Below are 19,825 nucleotides of genomic sequence, written 5' to 3'. Positions count from 1 at the left end.
TTTATTCCAGCTGAACGCTGGAAGCTGTTTTGTTTCCACCTCAGATTCTTAGGCTTTGCACTGGAGCTATGATGCTAACAAAGCTAATGAGTAAGAGATGTAGCCTCACGTGCAAAGCATGTCTAAATCATTATACACTTAGATAAACTAATTAAATATGAACTGCACTATAAGCTTCCTTTTCATGTCAGCTACAGATAAACTACGACTTTAGAAACGTGTGCCAGGAAAACTCATTAACCAATCAGCAACCTGCTCCTGCTAGCTCCGCCCACAACTTCCACCAGAGCAGGAATCACACACCACTTTGCTAGAACCTTGTAATCTTTTCAAACTGAAACACACCATAACAGACGCGGCTAAGGGCGAGACCTGATGTACACCACACGCCATTTTTTAATGGGAATCTAAAATGCTTACTTCTGTGGTTTCGAAGCAATTCACACCTGCAGGAGGATCCTCGGGGGATCTCCTGAAGCCTCTCGGATGACTTTACACACTTACAGCCACAGCAACACAGCGTACTGTACGTGTTCTGACATCTTTCGAAACAGTTTGTGGAAAGTGCGTCAGAGCCGGGACATCTCCAGGGTGCTGACTTTTCAACACAAAACCGAACTCCAGACGACCGAAGGTTTTATTGTGAAAGATAGAGTGCAGGATGAAAAACAAACACATTTGTTTAGGATTTTATTTTGTTCATAAATTGCAATATAAAGATTTTTATGAGATTTCACCCCCCTGATTTTCTCTCACTGTGTAGCCATCTCCCACCTGTCATTAGTTCACTTCCCCATCAAAGAGAACAAAGACTATCAGGTGTTTCCACATGCGTTAGCTGTACGAATCTTTTCAAACTTGTCACTCATGCACCACTGAGGTCAGAGTAACACACTCGGAGGACAGCGCTATCCGCTCCTTCCGCTTGCATGAGCCCACAGACGCCCCTGATTGGCTGTAGAGTTGTGATTGATGTGAGGTCCCGCGTTACCCCTCTGAGAGAGCTCGGCCAATCAGCTCTCTCCAGGCCCCCGGCTGCGGGAGGCTATAGAATCACCTGGGGGTCGATCTCGTGATCTCTAGATGATAGGGTGAGCACTGTGGGGCGCAGTCACTCCAGCGGTAACGTTATAAACAAAGAAGGTCAAAGCTGCTCAGAGTTGAAGGATGCAGTTATCAGAGTAAATGTAAAGCGAGGGCTCATGAGAGAATACATACAGTAAATCATACAAATGTTACAAAAAAGGGGGTGCAAACATTTAAACAGACAGCATTTAATTTTTATTCTTTATAATTTAATATGCATATAATAATAAAATTTAGATTTGTGATATTAAATAAAACTAATGCATCTCATCCCAATAAATCAAAATTTTTTTGATAACATGAATATCATCACAAACATCTAAATATTTAAGGAATTGTATAAAAAAAAATCTGAAATTCGGGATCGTATTTTTGGTTAAGCTACACAGATATTTTTGTAAATAGACTCTTGATTGTGCATGCAGAAACTTTCGCAAAAAAAGAAAAATTCCCCTTTAAAAAATGGAGATTTTCAAAAACACAAACACTGAAAAATACTTGGATATTTTGTGATAATATAAGAATAATAAAAAAAAAAAAAAACTTACAGTATATGAATATTTTGTTTATTAAATACGCCTGTGTTATTTTCTCTGCATTTTGGAAGAAAATAAAGTTTTCACTGGATGTTGTTTTTCTATTTTGCAGGATTTCTTTACTAAACATGAATAATCCTCTGAAGCTGTTCGAGTTCTGCCGGTTGTGTTGATCGCTCTTGTGTCGAATACGAAGTGTAATTAAAGCGTCATTACGCAGACAGTCAGGACGGATTTAGACGGTGGCACAGAGAGAAATCTGATTGCGAAATTATTGGCACCCTCCATCGTCTGAGCAGAAACGGATTGTATAAACCGATCGTGATCCCAAAGTGATTGAGGTTTTCACTCTGACAAGTGGAGAGAAGATCGAACGTTTCTCTCACTGAAATCTTCTCATGAGAACGTGCAGAAACAGAAGAACCCCGTCAGCGACGGCCTGTCTCACGCCCAGGCTGCGTTTAAACTGATAATCCATTAATTGATTCCTGCTTCCAGTCTCGTTATTCATACTTCGCAGATGTTGGCTAGATCTCACCACACACACACACACACACACACACCGAGACTCACAGGGTGCGATGTTGTTGCCATGGTAGCGGTGCTCCGTGATGATAAATGGACGTTTTCGTTGTGTTTAACATCCTAAACTGTGACCTTTGGCGGTTTATTAAGACACTTTATTAAGATGATTTATTAAGACGCTGCTCCTGTCGCGGGTTTTCTCTCTGTCGTGTTTCCAGAAAGCTCAGTGACTGTTTTATTCAAATAAGGAACAAATCTGTGTGTAGGTGTGTGTAGGTGTGTGTGTGTGTGTGTGTGTGTGTTCGGTACTGTTCTAAGGAAAATCCTCAGTGACATGGTGATGTAATGAAGCTGAGTTACTGTTAACAGATTATTTTCTCGCAGCAGCGTGTTTTATTCCTCTTATGCAACAGAAATATAACAACAATTACAACTTCTTATTCATCAAAAAAATACCAATAACAGGAGGGTGTTTCATTTAATTATTCAATAATTTTCTTTTTATCAACTTATAATGGTTTAATATAATTGTATATTATTTAATAAATGTCAGTTTTTTCTTATTATTATTAGCTTTGCTGCGTAGTTAAGCATGTTACAGGTTTGTTGTTGTTGTTGTTGTCGTTTATTAGTTTTAGTTCTTTGAAGTTGATTTTAAAGTGTTTGTGGTGATTAGCGTCGGTCACCATTAATGAGTGTAAAACTCAGGCTTTAATCTTTTCATCTTTGACAGAAAACACTGCATCGCTCCTGATGCTCCATCATTCCATCTCTCTATCTATCCATCATTCTATCCTTTAATCAGTTTAGTTCAGAAGAGCTTTATTGGCATGAATGTTAACAAAAGTATTACATTGTTGCCAAAGCCATTAGAAAACATTAATTACATCAATCTGAATTTATAAACCTATACAGTATAAACGTATTAGACATGAAAGAATATCATTAATATATGATTATCAGTCTGTCCATATATTTAACCACATATTTATCCATCCATCCATCCACTGTGTATACTACTGTACTGTATTCGTCTTTCTATTCTCTCATCTACCTTTCAGTCCTGGATTTCCATTCTCACATGTTCACCAAACACACACACACACACACACACACACACACTGAACACACACACTGAACACATCAGACAAACTTTATACAAGAAGGAAAACAGAACAGCTGTTGTTTGTGTGTGTGTGTGTGTGTGTGTGTGTGTGTGTGTGTCTGTGTGCTCATTCACTTTACTTACTTTGATAATGAGATTTTTTTTAAGTGCTCTCGGCAGGCAACAATCTCTCTCTCTCTCTCTCTCTCTCTCTCTCTCTCTCTCACACACACACACACACACACACACCAGCTGTTCTGTTTTAGCTTCCTGTAAAAAGTCTGTATGATGTGTTCATTGTGTGTGTGTGTGTGTGGGGGGGGGGTGTGAGAGAGAGAGAGAGAGAGAGAGGAGAGTGCGAAAGAGGAAAAAAGTAGAAGAAAGAGAGAGAGAGAATAAGGCCACATAATGAGGACAGCTAAATATACCTCTCTCACACTCCTCTCCCTCCCTCCCCTCTCTCTCTCTCTCTCTCTCTCTCCCTCTCTCTCTCTCTTCACCTCTCCACCTCGCTATCTGTCCATCAAATGCAACCTCAGATAAATGTATCAGCCTGAGTCGCTGCCAAACCGGTGCAGAGAGAAAAGACACGAGTGATGATGAATAAATCTCTCTCTCTCTATTCCTCTCTCTCTCTACCTCTCTCTCTCTCTCTCTCTGGTTGTCCCTCTCTCTGTTTATCACCTCACATCTATCTCTCATTTCTTTCACTACCTCTCTGTCTCTCTACATTAATTTGTCTTCCTTCATCTCTCTCTCTCTCTCTCTCTCTCTCTTTCTTCCTGTCCCCATCCCTCGCTCTTTATTGCAGGTCACCCAGTTTCTCCATCTCAGGGAGAAGAAATAACTCCATGCAGTTTAATTTTGATGAATTGCTCTGATGAAGTCTTCTCCTTCCCCAATCCTGCAATGCCAACACCGTGTTCGGAAATCTCCAGACGCCTGTTGAGAAATCTGGAGCAGGATTCACGCGATAATCTATCAAACGTAAAGGCAATAAACTATCTGAGCTCTTCATAAGAAACGGCTCACAAAGGAACCTCACTGTGACGTGAAAAGGTTTTATTTGTCTAGAGACATTTAAAAAAAAAAGTGTGATCTCGTTGAGAGATATCAGTCACATGACACAGGTGAGGTCTACATCATCGTTTCTATAGTAACGGCTCGTTGACAGGCATGTGTCTGGGGACACCTGTGGGCAAATTGGTCCGGTGTGATAGGAGCGCATCGCTCCAGGGCATGCTGTTGGAGGGAAATAACCACCTTCTGGTTGTTGTAAAGGAAGGGCTGAATGCTCGGCACCAGAGCGCCAGAGGACATGAAGGACGCAGAAATAAACACCTCTAACAACAGTTACACCATATTTGGTTTCAGAGTTTGGCTTGGATTTAGAATTTTGTTTATATTTGTAGCTTTTGTTCAGCTTTGAGTTTTTCGTTAAGATTTGGAGTCTTGTGTGTTTTAACTTTTGTTTGGATTTGAAGATTTGTTTATATGTTGGGTTGAAAGATTTGGACTTTTGTTTGGATTTAGAGTTATGTTTGTATTTGGTGTTTTCGTTTGTATGTAAAGTTTTGTTTGGATTTTAAGTTTTGTTGAGAATTTGAGTTTTGTTCAGATTTGGAATCTCGTTTGGATTTAGAATTTCATTTTGTTTTATATTTGAAGTTTTGTTCAGATAAGAGGTTTTGTTCGGATTTAGAGTTTTGTTTGAATTTACAGTTGTGTCAGATTCGTAAGTTGTATTTTTTGTTTGTATTTTCTGTGTCCGTGGCGCTACAAGCCTAGATGTGTTTGTGTGAGTAAATCAGAGACAGCATGCTCCTTTAAGATTATTTCTCTATCTGCACAATAAAAGGCGAACCCAGGCTTTGTTTAATAAAGGAGAGCTGAGCAGTTTGCAGATCGACTCCATCAGAGTCTGGAGGAGGATTTTGTTTTACAATAAATGCTTGGGTTTTTTTCCCAGAGAGGATTTAGTCGTTGTGTAAGAAATAAAAATTAAAGATGCTTAAAGGTGCATGAGCTATCAACAGCAGACAGTAATTTAGCCACACAGCGGAGTGTGTGCTCGTCTTTTTGGGACGTTAATGGCCCTGTGTCAGTGAAAAGCAGTCAGATGTGACCGGCTCCCTAATAGCTTTCTCTCTTCTCTTCTCTCTTCTCTTCTCTCCTCCCTTCTGTCTGTCTCACTGCACGCTGAGGGTTTTTTTATTTACTCTTAATTAAACATTTCATTGAGCCATATTTCAGATGGACTTTTTGTTCTTTTACTCTCAACTGCTCGAGGCATACAAACACCAACAAAATCCTGAACTTGGATTAATTTTTTAATTTACGATGTGGTTTCTGGGAAAACAAAGCATTTATCAAAGAAAGAATCACAATCACTGTGACGTTCTATAATTATAATAACTAAAATAAACTCTATATCCCACTGATCTGCCTTCATTCAAACTTATCTATTATTGATCAGAAGTAACATGAATTGTGCTTTTATAAAAATATAATTACAAAATTGCATCTAAAATCTAAAGAAAAAGAAAATTACAATGAACAAACAAACAAAAAAAATTGAAATTTAAAATATAAAATTATAAAATTTAAAGGCAGAATTTATATGTCTGGAGGAACAAAAATGAATAAAAAAGACAAAAATCTTTGGATGTAAATTCAAATAATTAAAAACAGAAATTTAAATTCATTTTTCTTTTTCAAATTCAAAAAAGAAATTAATAGAATGTTTATTCATAAATTTATTTCTTAGGTTCATTTAGAAAACTATTTTTTGCTTCTGCTTTTAAACAACTTTATTTACATTTGCATTAAGTCTATGAAATGTAGAATTATTATCTAATATACTGTACAATAATAAAAAAATAAATTAATAAAAGCCATTTTTATATGAATTATATTTTACCTAATATAGTGACTTTTTTTTTTGCTTGTGATAAAAACTGTTGCTTCTCATTTTGTGATTAGTGTATTAAAGTTTATTAAAGTGTAATTAAAATCTTTTTAAGATCTGAGTGCTAGGTACCAGCCTCAGCCATTAGTTCGCTTGCGCTCGGTTGCCTAGCAACAGCATTATTACAGCTTTAACTACTTAATTAGCAATCTAACAAACAAGACCAAGTGTTTATGTGTGTGTGTGTGTGTGTGTGTGTGTGTGTGTGTGTGTGTGTGTGTGTGTGTGTGTGCAGTCTGTTCCCAGTTCTCACGAGGCGTTTATGCCATCTTCGGATTCTACGATAAGAAGTCCGTGAACACGATAACGTCGTTCTGCGGGACGCTGCACGTCTCCTTCATCACGCCGAGTTTTCCTCTGGACGGGATGCAGCAGTTCATCCTGCAGATGAGACCCGACATCAAAGGACCTTTACTGAGCCTCATCGAGTACTACAAGTGGGACAAGTTTGCGTACCTGTACGACAGCGACCGAGGTGAGCTTATTATCTCAGCTACAGCTACAGTACATTCAGCTGCTAGTCATGTCATGTCAGCTATATAATAAAATCAACAGCGTTAAATCGCAAGTGTTAATAATTTTCCATTAACTGCACGTCCAAAAAGTGTTTTATTCCTCTTCTACCACTGCAACATTTCAACAGTTACAGGTTTTATATTGTAAACCATCCTGAAACATGTTCGCTGCCCTCTCACTTTTATTCTTTCCATCCTTCTCACTCTGTTTCTCTTTTTTTTATTCTTTTCTCACTCTTTCTTGCTCTTTGTTTATTTATTAAATGTATCCCCGTATGTACTGAATCTTCAGACGGTCACCTGCTACTTCAGGCTTTGATCTGTCTGATCCGGGATTAGATCCATCCCATAATAATCTGATAAATCTGCAAGGACAGAAATAATAATAATAATAATAATAATATCTCAGATTTATATAGCGCCTTTCAAAATACCCAAGGTCGCTTTACAGAATAAGGCGTGTGTAATGTAAGCATGTAAGGGGGGAGGGGCGGGAACTAGGGGCCAAAGGCCTCTGTGAAGAGATGAGTTTTGAGGTACTTTTTAAACAGGGGTAGTGAAGGGGCACATTGGACATGAAGGGGTAGCTTGTTCCAGAGGGTGGGGGCAGTTACATTAAAAGCTCTGTCGCCAAAGGTTTTGAGTCTGCTGCGGGGGACGATCAGCTGACCCTTGGAAGAGGACCGCAGGGACCTTAGGGGGGTGTAGGGGTGGAGGAGGTCAGTAAGGTAGTGGGGAGCCAGTCCGTGGAGAGATTTGTAGGTGAGGAGGAGGACTTCTGTGTCCTGTGCTGAAGCTCCGGCTGTATTTCTGTGGAGCTGTAATGAGACAAACACACAGCGATGCAGTTCAGCTCTGTAAAAATGATTAATGTGAAGTCACACACACACACACACACACACACACACACACACACACACACAAACACACCCCATCATGAATTACAGCATGCTGACAGTTGTGTGATATCGATCAGATAGGAATTTCCTGGTGCCAGCCACAACACACACACACACACACACACACACACACACACACACACATAGAGGGAGAGCACATGTATAAGAGTCAAGAGGTACCTAAAAGACAGAGAGTCACATGCTCAGATCAAACAATGAGTCACATGCTTCAATGACCTGAGTCAGTTCAGGAGTCACATCCTTCAGAGTCCGAGTCAAATGATGAGTCATACAGTATTAATAAAGACAAACTCAAGTCAATTGAAGAGTCACATGCGTCCAAGGATGATTACTTTGAATGGAGTTAATACGGAATTAAAGTGTGAGGTCTGACTGTAAGACTTCCATCATCTCCTCAGCTACACATGATGTGTAACACACCCTGGGGTTTTGTGCACCTGCTCGATTCAATGCTGTTTTTAATTCATAAAGTTCTTTAAAACCCTGCGTTGTTCAGCAAACAGAATCCTTACGCCACAGATTAGGTGATTAATTGCATTACCGCTATCTCCTAATGAACATGTTGGTTTTTGTAAATTACGCCAACAGTCATTTCAGTATTATCCAGAAACACACACACACACATACTGTACACACACACTCCTGCGGTTGCTCGCTCTGATGCTAATCCATGACCTCTGCTTAATTGGGGTGTGTAATTAATTCATCCTCGCACCGCGCCGTGTGCCTTCAAGGCAGAATGAGACAAAAGCAGGGAGAGCATCAGTGGCCATGAAGACTGCAGGACGAGGACTCGGTGGCTGAAGGACGGCCACTGAAGTCGAGCTGGGCTTCATTAACGAGCTGCGAGAAATATCGGACAGAAAACGAGGGAATCAATAAAGTGAAAAATAAGATGTGATGGAGGAGTCCCAGGTCTTTGTGCGTCTGTTCAACAGCGCTTATGATCAAAAGGAGTTCTCACATGGCCTCGGTTAGCTTTCATCGTCCTCACTACAAGGAGTAATTGTGTATTCATGGGCAACGTCATTCTTTTCCTTCAACCATCATTGTGAACGATTACAAGTTTATTTGCAGAAGTTTGAGAGATTCGAGACACCCTCTAGGCGTCCAAAATGTTGGCAGGTGATTGATTAGACACGGAAAATCATAGTCTAAAATTGTCACTTTAGTTAAAAGAAAGTGTGAGACAGTGTGATAACTGATTTAGCATGACATGCCAGTATTGAATGTGTGTGTATGAGTGTGTGTGTGTGTGTGTGTGGCCCTGTGGCAGATTGGTGTTAAACGGCTGTTTTATTTGCTTTACAAAACGGACGCTTGCGGCGTTTCCTCCAGCACAGTGTTTAAATCCTCATTAGAACGGCCCGCTGGTTGTGAGTCAGATATCACGCCAGCCTCCTGTGAGGGAAATGAGATGAAATAATATTAAGTCTCAATCTAATCTATTTATTGACATGTTACTTGAAATCATGTTGATCTCAAAATCCAATAATTCATCATCCTGTAAAGCAATATCTACAGTTCAATATGATGAAACAATCGCAATTAATATTCCCCAATCAATTGCTAATATTGTCAGGTTAGGTGTGGTTAGTATTAATATAGAGCGCGCTGTGTGTTCAGGTTTTGAGTTAATGATCAGAAGGTCGGTGGTTCGAGCACCAGTTCCGCCAGGTTGCCGCTGATGGGCCCTTGAGTGAGGTCCTTGACCCTGTCTGCTCTATGATCGCTGTTTAATGGCTGACCCTGCGCTCTGCCCCCAGCCTACTACCAAAAGGCTGAGATATGTGAAGAATAAAGAGTTCCGCTGTGCACTAATGTATATGTGATGAATAAATACTAAAAATGATAAAATAATGCTTCAGGTAGTATCACAATGGTCTCAAAATGGTTTATAAGGTTCCTCTATGATTTCTAGAGTAAACCTGTTTGTTACAGACATATGCAGAGCGTATATACTGTATGCCCATACAGACATAAATTGAAATTCTTTGTGATGTCAGAAAATGTGATCCATTAGAAAAGACCACCTTCTCCCATTGCTCTGTGGTACAGTTCTGATGCTCACGTGCCTATTGTAGGTGTTTTGGTGGAGGACACGGGCCAGCATGGGCACCCTGACCGATCTGCAGCTACTCAGCTCCATGCACAGCAAACTGCCACGCCCTGTGTGTTCTGACTCCTGTCTATCAGAACCAGTGTTCACTATTTTATTAGTTTATGCTGCGGTGACTCTACTATTGGATCGGACTACACGAGCCAGCTCTCACTGCCCACCCCTATCGGGGTCCCCTGTTGGCTGGTTTTTCTTCTTTGAAGAACTTTTGGTTGTTACTGATGCCTGCAGTCCGGGAACATCCCACCAGACCCGCTGTTTTTTGGAGATGCCCTGGCAGTTTGTCAAAGTGATTTAGATCTTTACACATTTAACCTGCTTCGAACACATCGACTTTGAGGATCTATCTATCTATCTATCTATCTATCTATCTATCTATCTATCTATCTATCTATCTATCTATCTGTTTTTGTGATCAGGTAAATATTTTGGGAAATATGGCCACAAGTTCATGTAAAAAAAATGTTTTGTTTATAAAGGAAGCTGATGTGTATAACTTTTTCTCGACATTGTTAATGTGCTGTGCAAAAGCAAACAGGGAAATAAAAAGGAGTGTTTTTTCTATTATTTCTATACGTTTTCCTCAGGCCTGACGACGCTACAGGTGGTGCTGGACACGGCGGCCGAGAGGAAGTGGCAGGTGACGGCTATAAACGTGGGCAACATGAAGGACGACAGGAAAGATGAGTCGTATCGCTCGCTGTTCCAGGATCTGGAGAACAAGAAGGAAAGGAGAGTGATCCTGGACTGTGAACAGGAAAAAGTCAAAGACATCATGGAGCAGGTGATGACCTCACACGAATAAACTTCAACCACACCTTATTTTTTCTGCCTGGGTGAGACCAGATCCAAAACAGGAAAAAAAAAACTGTCACAGCTCGTTGCTGTGAATGAGCTGTTACTATGGAAACAATGAATTAGAGCCAGTACATTAACATAAAACTGCACTATTTTCAGAACTGCTATTTAAGGAAATTAATCAACACCTTTTGAGCAATTAGAATGCAGAATTATTGGTACAACATTGAATCCCATTATAATTTCTGTTTTTTTATTTTACAGATCATAACAATCGGCAGGCACGTTAAAGGATATCACTACATCATCGCCAACTTGGTAAGTGGCATGCTCATCAATCACAACAAAATCACACTGGTGTTGTAGATGTTGCAGAGCTTGTAAAGTCATTTTACTAATGTAAGAGTTAATCAAACGTTGGCTAGCTCGTTAGGGAGCTCGTTAATAATTCAAGATTTATATCTTACCAGCACACTTAGCATTCACATGTCAGTATTTCCTACATGCTTATGCTTTGGTATTCCAGTATTCCTTACATTTCTGTATTCCTTATGTTTCAATATTTCTTACACTTCAGTATTCCATAGACCTCAATATTCTGTACATTATACTTTAGATTTTAGACAAAAGCTTCCACTTTGTTACATTAACATCCTGTTTCTTTACTCTTGACTTCCAGGGCTTTGTGGACGGAGACCTGTCCAAAATTCAGTATGGTGGAGCAAACGTGTCAGGATTCCAGATTGTGGATTTTGAAGATCCTCTAGTGTCCAAATTTGACCAGCGCTGGGAAGCTCTAGAAGAGAAGGAGTATCCAGGAGCAGACAGTAAGATCAGGGTGAGAGAACTAATCACTGTAACGTGATGTTAGAGGTTCAACATCAGTAATAGCCCAAATGAGAGGTTGCTAATTTCTTTATCTCAGAATTCCCTGCTCTGTAACATCTGTTTTTTTTCAGTACACACCAGCACTGACCTTCGACGCCGTGCAGGTGATGACGGAAGCGTTTCGTTACCTGCACAAGCAAAGGATCGACATTTCGCGCAGGGCTAATAACGGAGACTGTCTGGCGAACCCGGCTGTGCCGTGGGCTCAGGGTGTGGAGATCGAACGTGCGCTAAAACAGGTAAGAAAAACACACACACACACACACACCTAAATATCTCACAATACTATAATTGGAGGACAATGGAAATTTTTTGGGTTTATAATAGTACAAACCAGGTTGGAGAAAAATGGACGTCTTTTTCCCCTTGTTCTTTATCACATGCTCGTGTTCTCAGGTACGTGTCGAAGGTCTAACAGGAAACATCCAGTTTGATCAGTACGGCAGGAGAGTGAATTACACTGTCCATGTCATGGAGCTGAAGAACAATGGTCCTGTTAAGGTACGAGTCCAGTTTTTTGGCGTCTCACTGTAAATGAGGTCAGAAATCTGCAGTGGTTCTCATTGTTTATTAATCTGTTTTGCAGATTGGTTACTGGAATGAAATGGACAAGATGGCGGTCACAAAATCAGATCTTTTCCCCAACGATACGATGGGTCTGGAGAACAAGACGGTGATAGTCACCACCATTCTGGTGAGAACTTTGAACTGTGTTATAATGAACAGAGCAGCAGGTACGGTTGGGTCTGAACATTATGAAGAACTACCGCAAACAGAAATGACTCTTATGTTTCAAGAATAATTTATCAGAATAGTTGCGATGTCATAATTGTAAGAAAACTGCAGAGATTATTGTAGGAGTCACACATGACCAAATTTTTATCATTAACCTCTAAAAACAAAGAAAAAGGCCATTATAAGTGGACTTTTTGGATTGAACTGGATACTGAACAGTTTTAGAGTTGAATGCAAAAGTTTGTACACCCTTAGGATGAACTATCTGCGACATTTGGTAAAATGGCACATTAGAAATGAACATCGCAAAAAACAAAAGTAGCTTTTATTGTTTTCTGAATGCTGTGAAACATTGTTCTGATCTCTTGTCTTGTTTCAGGACATATTTATTCCTATAAATGCTGTGTTAATACTCGCACTTGTAGCGATCTTGTGTGATGCTATGTCAACTAATGCATGCTCCATTCCAGGAAGCGCCGTACGTGATGCTGAAAAAGAACGCAGACCTGTTTGTGGATAACGAGCGGTACGAGGGTTACTGTGTCGACCTGGCAGCCGAAATCGCCAAACACTGCGGCTTTAAATATCGCCTGAAAATCGTAGGAGATGGAAAATACGGAGCCCGAGACGCTGAGACGAAGATCTGGAACGGGATGGTCGGAGAGCTGGTTTATGGGGTGAGGAGACTGTAATCTAGTGACGCTCTTAGATTGGTGTCTAAAAATGAAGAGCTTGGAGTGAAAACTTAAATTTTCATCTTGCAGTTCTGTTTAAAATTAACAGTTAAATCTCATTTTGCATATTTAAATTATATAAATTAGTGATGGCTAATGTAGGGTTATATCAAAATTAACTTCCTAACTTTTTTGTCACATTAGCAGTAAAAGCCTGTTAAATCCATAAAATAGTTATGAACAAAGCATAATTTAATTTATTGTGCATGTTTCCATAGAAACAACAAATTTTAAATTCTCCAGATAAAGCTTTTGAGCTGTTTAAAAACACCATTATATATTTTTTTTTTCAAAATTCATGATAATAATAATACATGATTCAAAAGTAACAAATGTTTTGTGATGTTAATAACTTCTTACAGTAATTACACAAACCCCTCCTCCTCATCCTCGCACTCTTCCTCTACAGAAAGCCGATATCGCTGTGGCTCCGTTGACCATCACGCTGGTCAGAGAGGAAGTGATCGACTTCTCCAAGCCCTTCATGAGCCTGGGCATCTCCATCATGATCAAAAAGCCACAGAAGTCCAAGCCGGGCGTGTTTTCGTTCCTGGACCCTCTGGCGTATGAGATCTGGATGTGTATCGTGTTCGCCTACATCGGCGTGAGCGTGGTTCTCTTCCTGGTCAGCCGTTTCAGCCCGTACGAGTGGCACACGGAGGAATACGAGGACGGGCAGATCCAGACCAGCGAGTCTACCAACGAGTTCGGGATATTCAACAGCCTCTGGTTCTCGCTCGGAGCCTTTATGAGACAAGGATGTGATATTTCGCCAAGGTTCGTCCCTGACGTCTTACAGCACATCACATTGAGGCTCAGACAGATTTGGTGTAAGTGTGTAGTCTCTTTATTGCTGCTGTGTCACAAATCACAGTGTGCTTAGTGAGAGGGTGACAAGAGAGGGAAGACATCTGGTACATCTGTATCCTGTAAATGCAAAGTGCAGGTAAAGGACAGAGCCAGTCCAAAGCAGGACACGAGGTGAGCTAGAATGAGCAAGAAACAAGTGGACACATGATAGAAGTGATCTATCTAAGGAAGCAGTTCTGTAGCTGACGGTGATGGAGGACATGTGCAGCACAAGTGGGATAAAAAAATATACAGTAGATGCTGTTAATAGGTAATTATTTTCCTATAATAGCACAGCCTCAAGTGTTTCATTCCGCTTATATCACAGCAGTTTCCCGAAACTTGATTGCAGTTCATGTTGTAGAAGTGAAGTCCTGCTCTCACTTATGTTACAGCAGCTGTACACACTCGTGCCAGTCTCTGTTAAAAAAGAAAGACAAAAAAGACAAAAAAAGACATAGCGTGTCTTCAGGTTCACATCACCAGCCTGAGGCGAATCCCATTTTTTACCCTATTGTGATACAGATCTGATTTTTTAGGCCTGTCTGAATGTAAAAATTGTATGTTTTTAGATCAATGAGTCATAATTGTGTGTGGTTTATGCTTGGGTACATACTGTATATACATGGTCATGTGACTTGAACATGAACGGGCAGATTCATTTGACTTTGTGCTTCTAAACGTAGGGCGTGATGTCATCAATGAGCACCGGCGGTTTAGAGATTTCATAGCAGTGCTAGCAACAGCTGCTAAAACAGCAATAGTGAAACCTATCTGGGTTCAGCCGACTAATTGGTCGCCGTCCTCCTGAGCAGAACCCAAAGTATACCTGTACCTTTGCTAAAAATACAGAAAAAAATGCTTTTGCTCGAGCTGCTGCCATGGGAAAGAAAATGGATCACCTTTTGACTAATTAGAGTTCAGAGGTCACATTAGCTTGCTAACTCTGTTAGATAACTAGCGGGTTTACACCCGAGCTACGAGACAACAGAATTTAATAAATGAGATTATTAAACAAGCCTTTTACAAGATGTTGCATGACCTACCAGTTCATCACACAAGGCGGTTTTATGAGTTTAAAGCGTTTCCTTTTTCCGGTCCAGGTTTCTTAACTACACTTTCACCCAGCGAGCAACACAGAGACCCAGACCGCAGCAGCAGAGCTCTTTAATGTCGCACAGCCGTTCATTAGTCATACAGCATTTATTATATAAAAAAGATCCACAGTAGTTATTAAAAGTTACATAATTTATTCTTTTGTAATAGAAAAGTTATACAAGAGCATTATACATTCCCAAACCTCATCATTATTTTTTTTTTTATTCGGTTTAAAGCCTTATCATACATTCAAAGTCAAATTCCACCCCATGTCTGTCTTTACAACATTTCATTTTGTCCTGAATAGATTTGAATAAATTAGCATCTTGATATAAAGCAGCAGAATGAGGAATCGCATGAAGAGGATGACATCGCTGTAGACATCAGGAGAAGATTAGATACCCAGAAGGCATTTCTCTGGACTGGTCCTGGTCAGAACCTTTTCTGGAGATAAAAAGGGATTACAGTAGGATGTAGGTGTGTAGACAGACAGAAGAAAATCAATCAGTCAATCAATAAGCTTTATTAACATTTTAATGTTTGGAGTGACAAGAGGATCTGTACTGTATACAGTGTAAGGTTGGGGGGGGGTTTGGGCGCACGGCTAACAACACTGTGATATAAAATCTAATTGTTACAGAAAATAGAAATGCTGAAACTCTAATATTCATCTCGGGAATAAAACACCTTACATCTATAAAACACCTTAATCAAAAGCAGGTGGAATTTCCAATGGGAATGATTGATCAGCAATCCTTTGATAATCTGTTCGGTTAGTAAATATTAGCCATGTACACACTTGGTCCAATTTTTCTCTCTTAAATAAATATATTCTTTTGCATGTTTGCTGATTATCTTTTCGCTCTTAGTCTTTAGTCTTTCCATACGCTGGGACTCTGTCTGCAAAAGAAGCAAGGATTGGCCTACATTTCATCCAAAGTAAAGAATCTAGCCAATAATAAATGAGACTAAATTATTGCAACCAATCAGAACGCAGAAGGGGATTTATTGGAAATGATGTGCCGCTTTGGGCGTCAGAAACATTGGGAAACGTCCAGTATTGGACTAATAAACAGATGGTCCCAGGTTTAAACCCCACCACCATCACCAAGCTGGCACTGTTGGGCCCTCGAGCAAGGCCCTCAATCCTCAACTCCTCATCTGTGTAATGTGATAAAAATGTTGTTAAGGTGTTACAACAGATCAGTGTCCATGTAAACAATCTGGAATCTCTAATCAGGTCTAACTCCAGAACAGTGTTGTACCAAACAGCAGCTAGGGGAGACCTGACACTGATAGAGACACTGAAGAAGTATTAGGAAGCAGAGATGTGACTCAATAAACAACAGTAACGACTTCTGTAGTATAAATGGACAAAATACACAAAAGATAGAGTGTGTAATATTAAGAGGTGACATGAGGATGTCGACATGATGCAAAACTGATGAGAGGAGCTGATGTACAGTATACCGCAGTTATTGAAATAAAGATCAGACGTCAACTGAAAAGGAACAGATTAGACAGAGAGAGAAAAAAACAGGGTGTTGAAAACATGATGAGGTCAGGAAACGGTGCAGTGTGGAAATGAAAACCAGATTCCAAGCATAAAAATGTGATGAATACAAGACAAATATGATAAAACCTCAAAGATCTGCAGAGTGTTATGAAAAAAAAAAGCGAGCCATGGATAAGCAATCGAACCTGGAGAATCGGATGTAGAGGAAACAATGTGACAATGGAATGTGCAAAGGTGGTGAAAGAAAGATGGAAAGATGATGGAGGTGGGTTGAAAACAAGGTAGAAAGTAGGAGAAAATAACTATGCTGTGATAAATATGTTATATGGAGGGAGAGAGAGAGAGAGAGAGTATGCTAATGTCAGGAGCACAGACAGAGAAGAAAGAGCAAGAGATAGAAGGAATCTATCTGGGGAGAAGATCTGTGAATAAGGATGGAACTGAAGAGAACAAGGGCTGGGAAACCAGCAGGACCATGTGGAATAACACCAGAATGTGCAAAGGACATCGTTATTATGCTAAGGGACGAGGTGAAGTGTCAAAAAGCTTTATCTGTAACATCTTCAGAAGATTGATGGACAGCTGACATTATGACCTGGAATAATAGAGATAAAGAATTAAATATAGTTGAAGGGAATAAAATAAGAGGTTGTTTTAAAAAAGAAAAATTGTGCCAAGACCAAGTTTGGTTTATACCAAGCAGGAGTCAAAAGTACAAATATTTATGCAAAAGGAACATCTGTGAGACTATGAATAAATGAAGATCATTCTTATATGTTAACTTCGAAACATGTCAGAGTGTGAAGGTACAGTGTGTGACACCAGAGAGGATAGAAAGAATAATTATGGAGATTTGTAGACAGTCCAAAAGTGCTGTTACAGAGAAGAATTAAACATCTGAGTGGTTTGATATAAGATCTGGTGGTAATGCATGAACTTGGAACATGAGAAGAACAACAGCAGATAAAGTGAGAGACATACGCTGGAAACACGGGACGGAAAACCCAGCACCTGGGTTTTGCTGATGATGAATTTCTTCTTTTTTTAAATGATTTGAGTTAAAAGATCTCAAGAGCTTGAGTTGGAATGAAGCTGGATGCAAAGATCATTCGAGCCAGAAACCAAGCTCAGAGAACAACGAACACTGAAATAGTGAAAGGCGTAGATGCGTTTTCTTTTATCATATCTGCAAAAAGCAGCAGAAGGCAAACGCTGCCGGATATCCTACTGTATGGGGAGCATGTGGGATTGGTAAAAGGATCATCATCGTCTCATCATCGAATCACTTGTAAGCCCTTTGGTGCCACATGGATGTGAGACATGGAAAATGAAAACAGAAGGAGATGAGAAGAAATTGAACACTAATATCTTAATACCAGCGTCTGAGAAGAGTATCAAGGATACAGTGGCAGGAAAATAAATATAAGAGTGGAGGGAGAAGACCTAGCCAAGGTTAGTGATAATATTTCTGAGCTTATGCAGAAGAATGAGGAACTGAACCTGAGACGTCTAGAAGAGAGAACAGATTCAGGATGTAAAACCAAGAACAACCTGGCAGAGGAGAGTGGGAAAAAGAATAAAGTGTTGAGATTGGAGACACTTAAAGACAGACAAAAGATCAGAACAGGACAGGACAGATGGTTTTGTTCAGTCAGTGTGGAAGCCTTATGTGGCTACTGGCATGGAGAGAGTTAGGAACATACAACAGTGTGGTGTGATATAGTGCCAATACCGGTGGCACACCTAAGGTAATCATTTTTAGAAGTGGAAGGTAAATGAGTATATTTACTTTGTTACTGTACTTAAGTACATATTTCACACACGTGTCCTTGAGTAGTTTTATTAGAGGATACATTTTACTTTTACTTCACTACAGCATACAGCAAATGTCTGTACTTTTACTTCACTGCATTTATGCGCGGTATTTATTTATGTTAGTGTTTGAAGCATGAATTTTGCCACCTACTGACGGTCGTGTGTAATTGTGTGACTTGCCTTTCTTGCCTTGAGACATGTCTAATAATGTAACATATTTCAAATCACAAGCAAAGCTGGACGGAGACAGAGATTAAACCAGTGCTTTCGTTATCAGGTCCCAGAGAGAGACAGAGAGACAGAGAGACAGAGAGATTAACTTTACTATGAAATATGGCTACTGTGAGCTAATACAAGTCCTGTGGTTTTAGTACTTTAATCAGTTTGAGGCCTTGTTCACACGGGCGTTAAATTTTTGGATAAACGAACGCGCTCTGCACGTCCTAGACGTTTATGTTGAGTTTTGTAGTGCCGCTCAATTGACTTCTACACCCATGTTCGTTTGTCTCTATCTAACGTCAGCCTGCAGCCCAGATTGTAGTTTGTGTGTTAACCTGTGGGGGCAGTGTGTCGGGAACTGGATATAAAAACCCGCCGCTACCGGGTTCACCCTCTGACTGCACAACGTCGGATTAAAGGAAGTTTTTTTGTGGTTTATGAAGAAATGCAAATATTGTTTTTCAACAATTTATTTTATTTATTTAATTTACTTTTACCGCATTTCCCTATGTATGTAGGATCATGGGATATGAACACCAAGAAAAAGCTGAATGCAACATTTTTTTAAAGCCGTATAAAAGCGCAGCCGGACAACATTTACATTACATTTAATGCTCAAGAAATAAGATGTTCAGCTCTCTCTCTCTCTCTCTTTTTAGGTTATTAGAATAAAAAAAGGACAAAAATGAAAATGTAAGCTAGAAACTGCAAAGAAGTATAAACTCCCCTGTCTTGAAAACCTAAAGTTACAGCTTTACCTTAGCGAGCGCTGACACTGGAGACTCCTTCCATACCTGTACAACAAACCTTAAATATATTAATTCGCTTTGACTTTTACTACTAACTTCATGTTTCTCAAATTACTATAAACTCATAAAGTTTATTCATACAGAATCTTGAAGTCAACAGCTAGGGACTCGCTGAAACTAAGAACTAAGAACACATTGTTGTGGGTGTTTCCTAATAAAGACTGCAGTTTTTATAGTGTACCTAGAGAAATAAAAAAAGGACTGGATGAATTTCTAACACGATGTAAAACGTCTCTCAGGTCTCTTTCGGGCCGTATCGTGGGCGGCGTGTGGTGGTTCTTCACTCTGATCATCATCTCCTCGTACACTGCCAACCTGGCTGCGTTCCTGACTGTGGAGAGGATGGTGTCGCCCATCGAGAGCGCCGAGGATCTGGCCAAGCAGACCGAGATCGCTTACGGGACGCTCGACTCCGGATCAACCAAAGAGTTCTTCATGGTAGGAGCTATGGGGAGACACTTTATTTTTAGTGTATATTAATAAGTATCAGGGGTAATACACAAATACAAGGTTATTATTCTGGAGATTTGGAATAAAGCAAAAAAAAATTAAAAATTAAGTGTAAAAGTACAGGCGAGATGCCAGAGCAA

General features: G+C 39.9%; 1 protein-coding gene across 4 annotated transcripts in view; it reads left to right on the top strand.

Annotated features, from left to right (window-relative positions):
- The window catches only part of gria2b (glutamate receptor, ionotropic, AMPA 2b), a 40,383-nt gene that overhangs the window by 10,619 nt on the left and 9,939 nt on the right, over nt 1–19,825 (top strand). For all 4 annotated transcript variants that reach the window (XM_053505571.1, XM_053505574.1, XM_053505573.1 and 1 more), the window contains exons 3-12: nt 6,456–6,695; nt 10,362–10,558; nt 10,837–10,890; nt 11,252–11,410; nt 11,532–11,699; nt 11,857–11,961; nt 12,047–12,154; nt 12,666–12,872; nt 13,339–13,706; nt 19,475–19,673. In XM_053505571.1, coding sequence (XP_053361546.1) covers nt 6,456–6,695; nt 10,362–10,558; nt 10,837–10,890; nt 11,252–11,410; nt 11,532–11,699; nt 11,857–11,961; nt 12,047–12,154; nt 12,666–12,872; nt 13,339–13,706; nt 19,475–19,673 — 1,805 coding nt within the window. The remainder of the gene's footprint in view (nt 1–6,455; nt 6,696–10,361; nt 10,559–10,836; nt 10,891–11,251; nt 11,411–11,531; nt 11,700–11,856; nt 11,962–12,046; nt 12,155–12,665; nt 12,873–13,338; nt 13,707–19,474; nt 19,674–19,825) is intronic.

Source organism: Clarias gariepinus, chromosome 10 (genome assembly GCF_024256425.1).
Source record: "Clarias gariepinus isolate MV-2021 ecotype Netherlands chromosome 10, CGAR_prim_01v2, whole genome shotgun sequence".
NCBI lineage: Eukaryota > Metazoa > Chordata > Actinopteri > Siluriformes > Clariidae > Clarias > Clarias gariepinus.
Note: the sequence above shows the minus strand (reverse complement) of the source record. Positions and strands in the feature narration are given on the sequence as shown.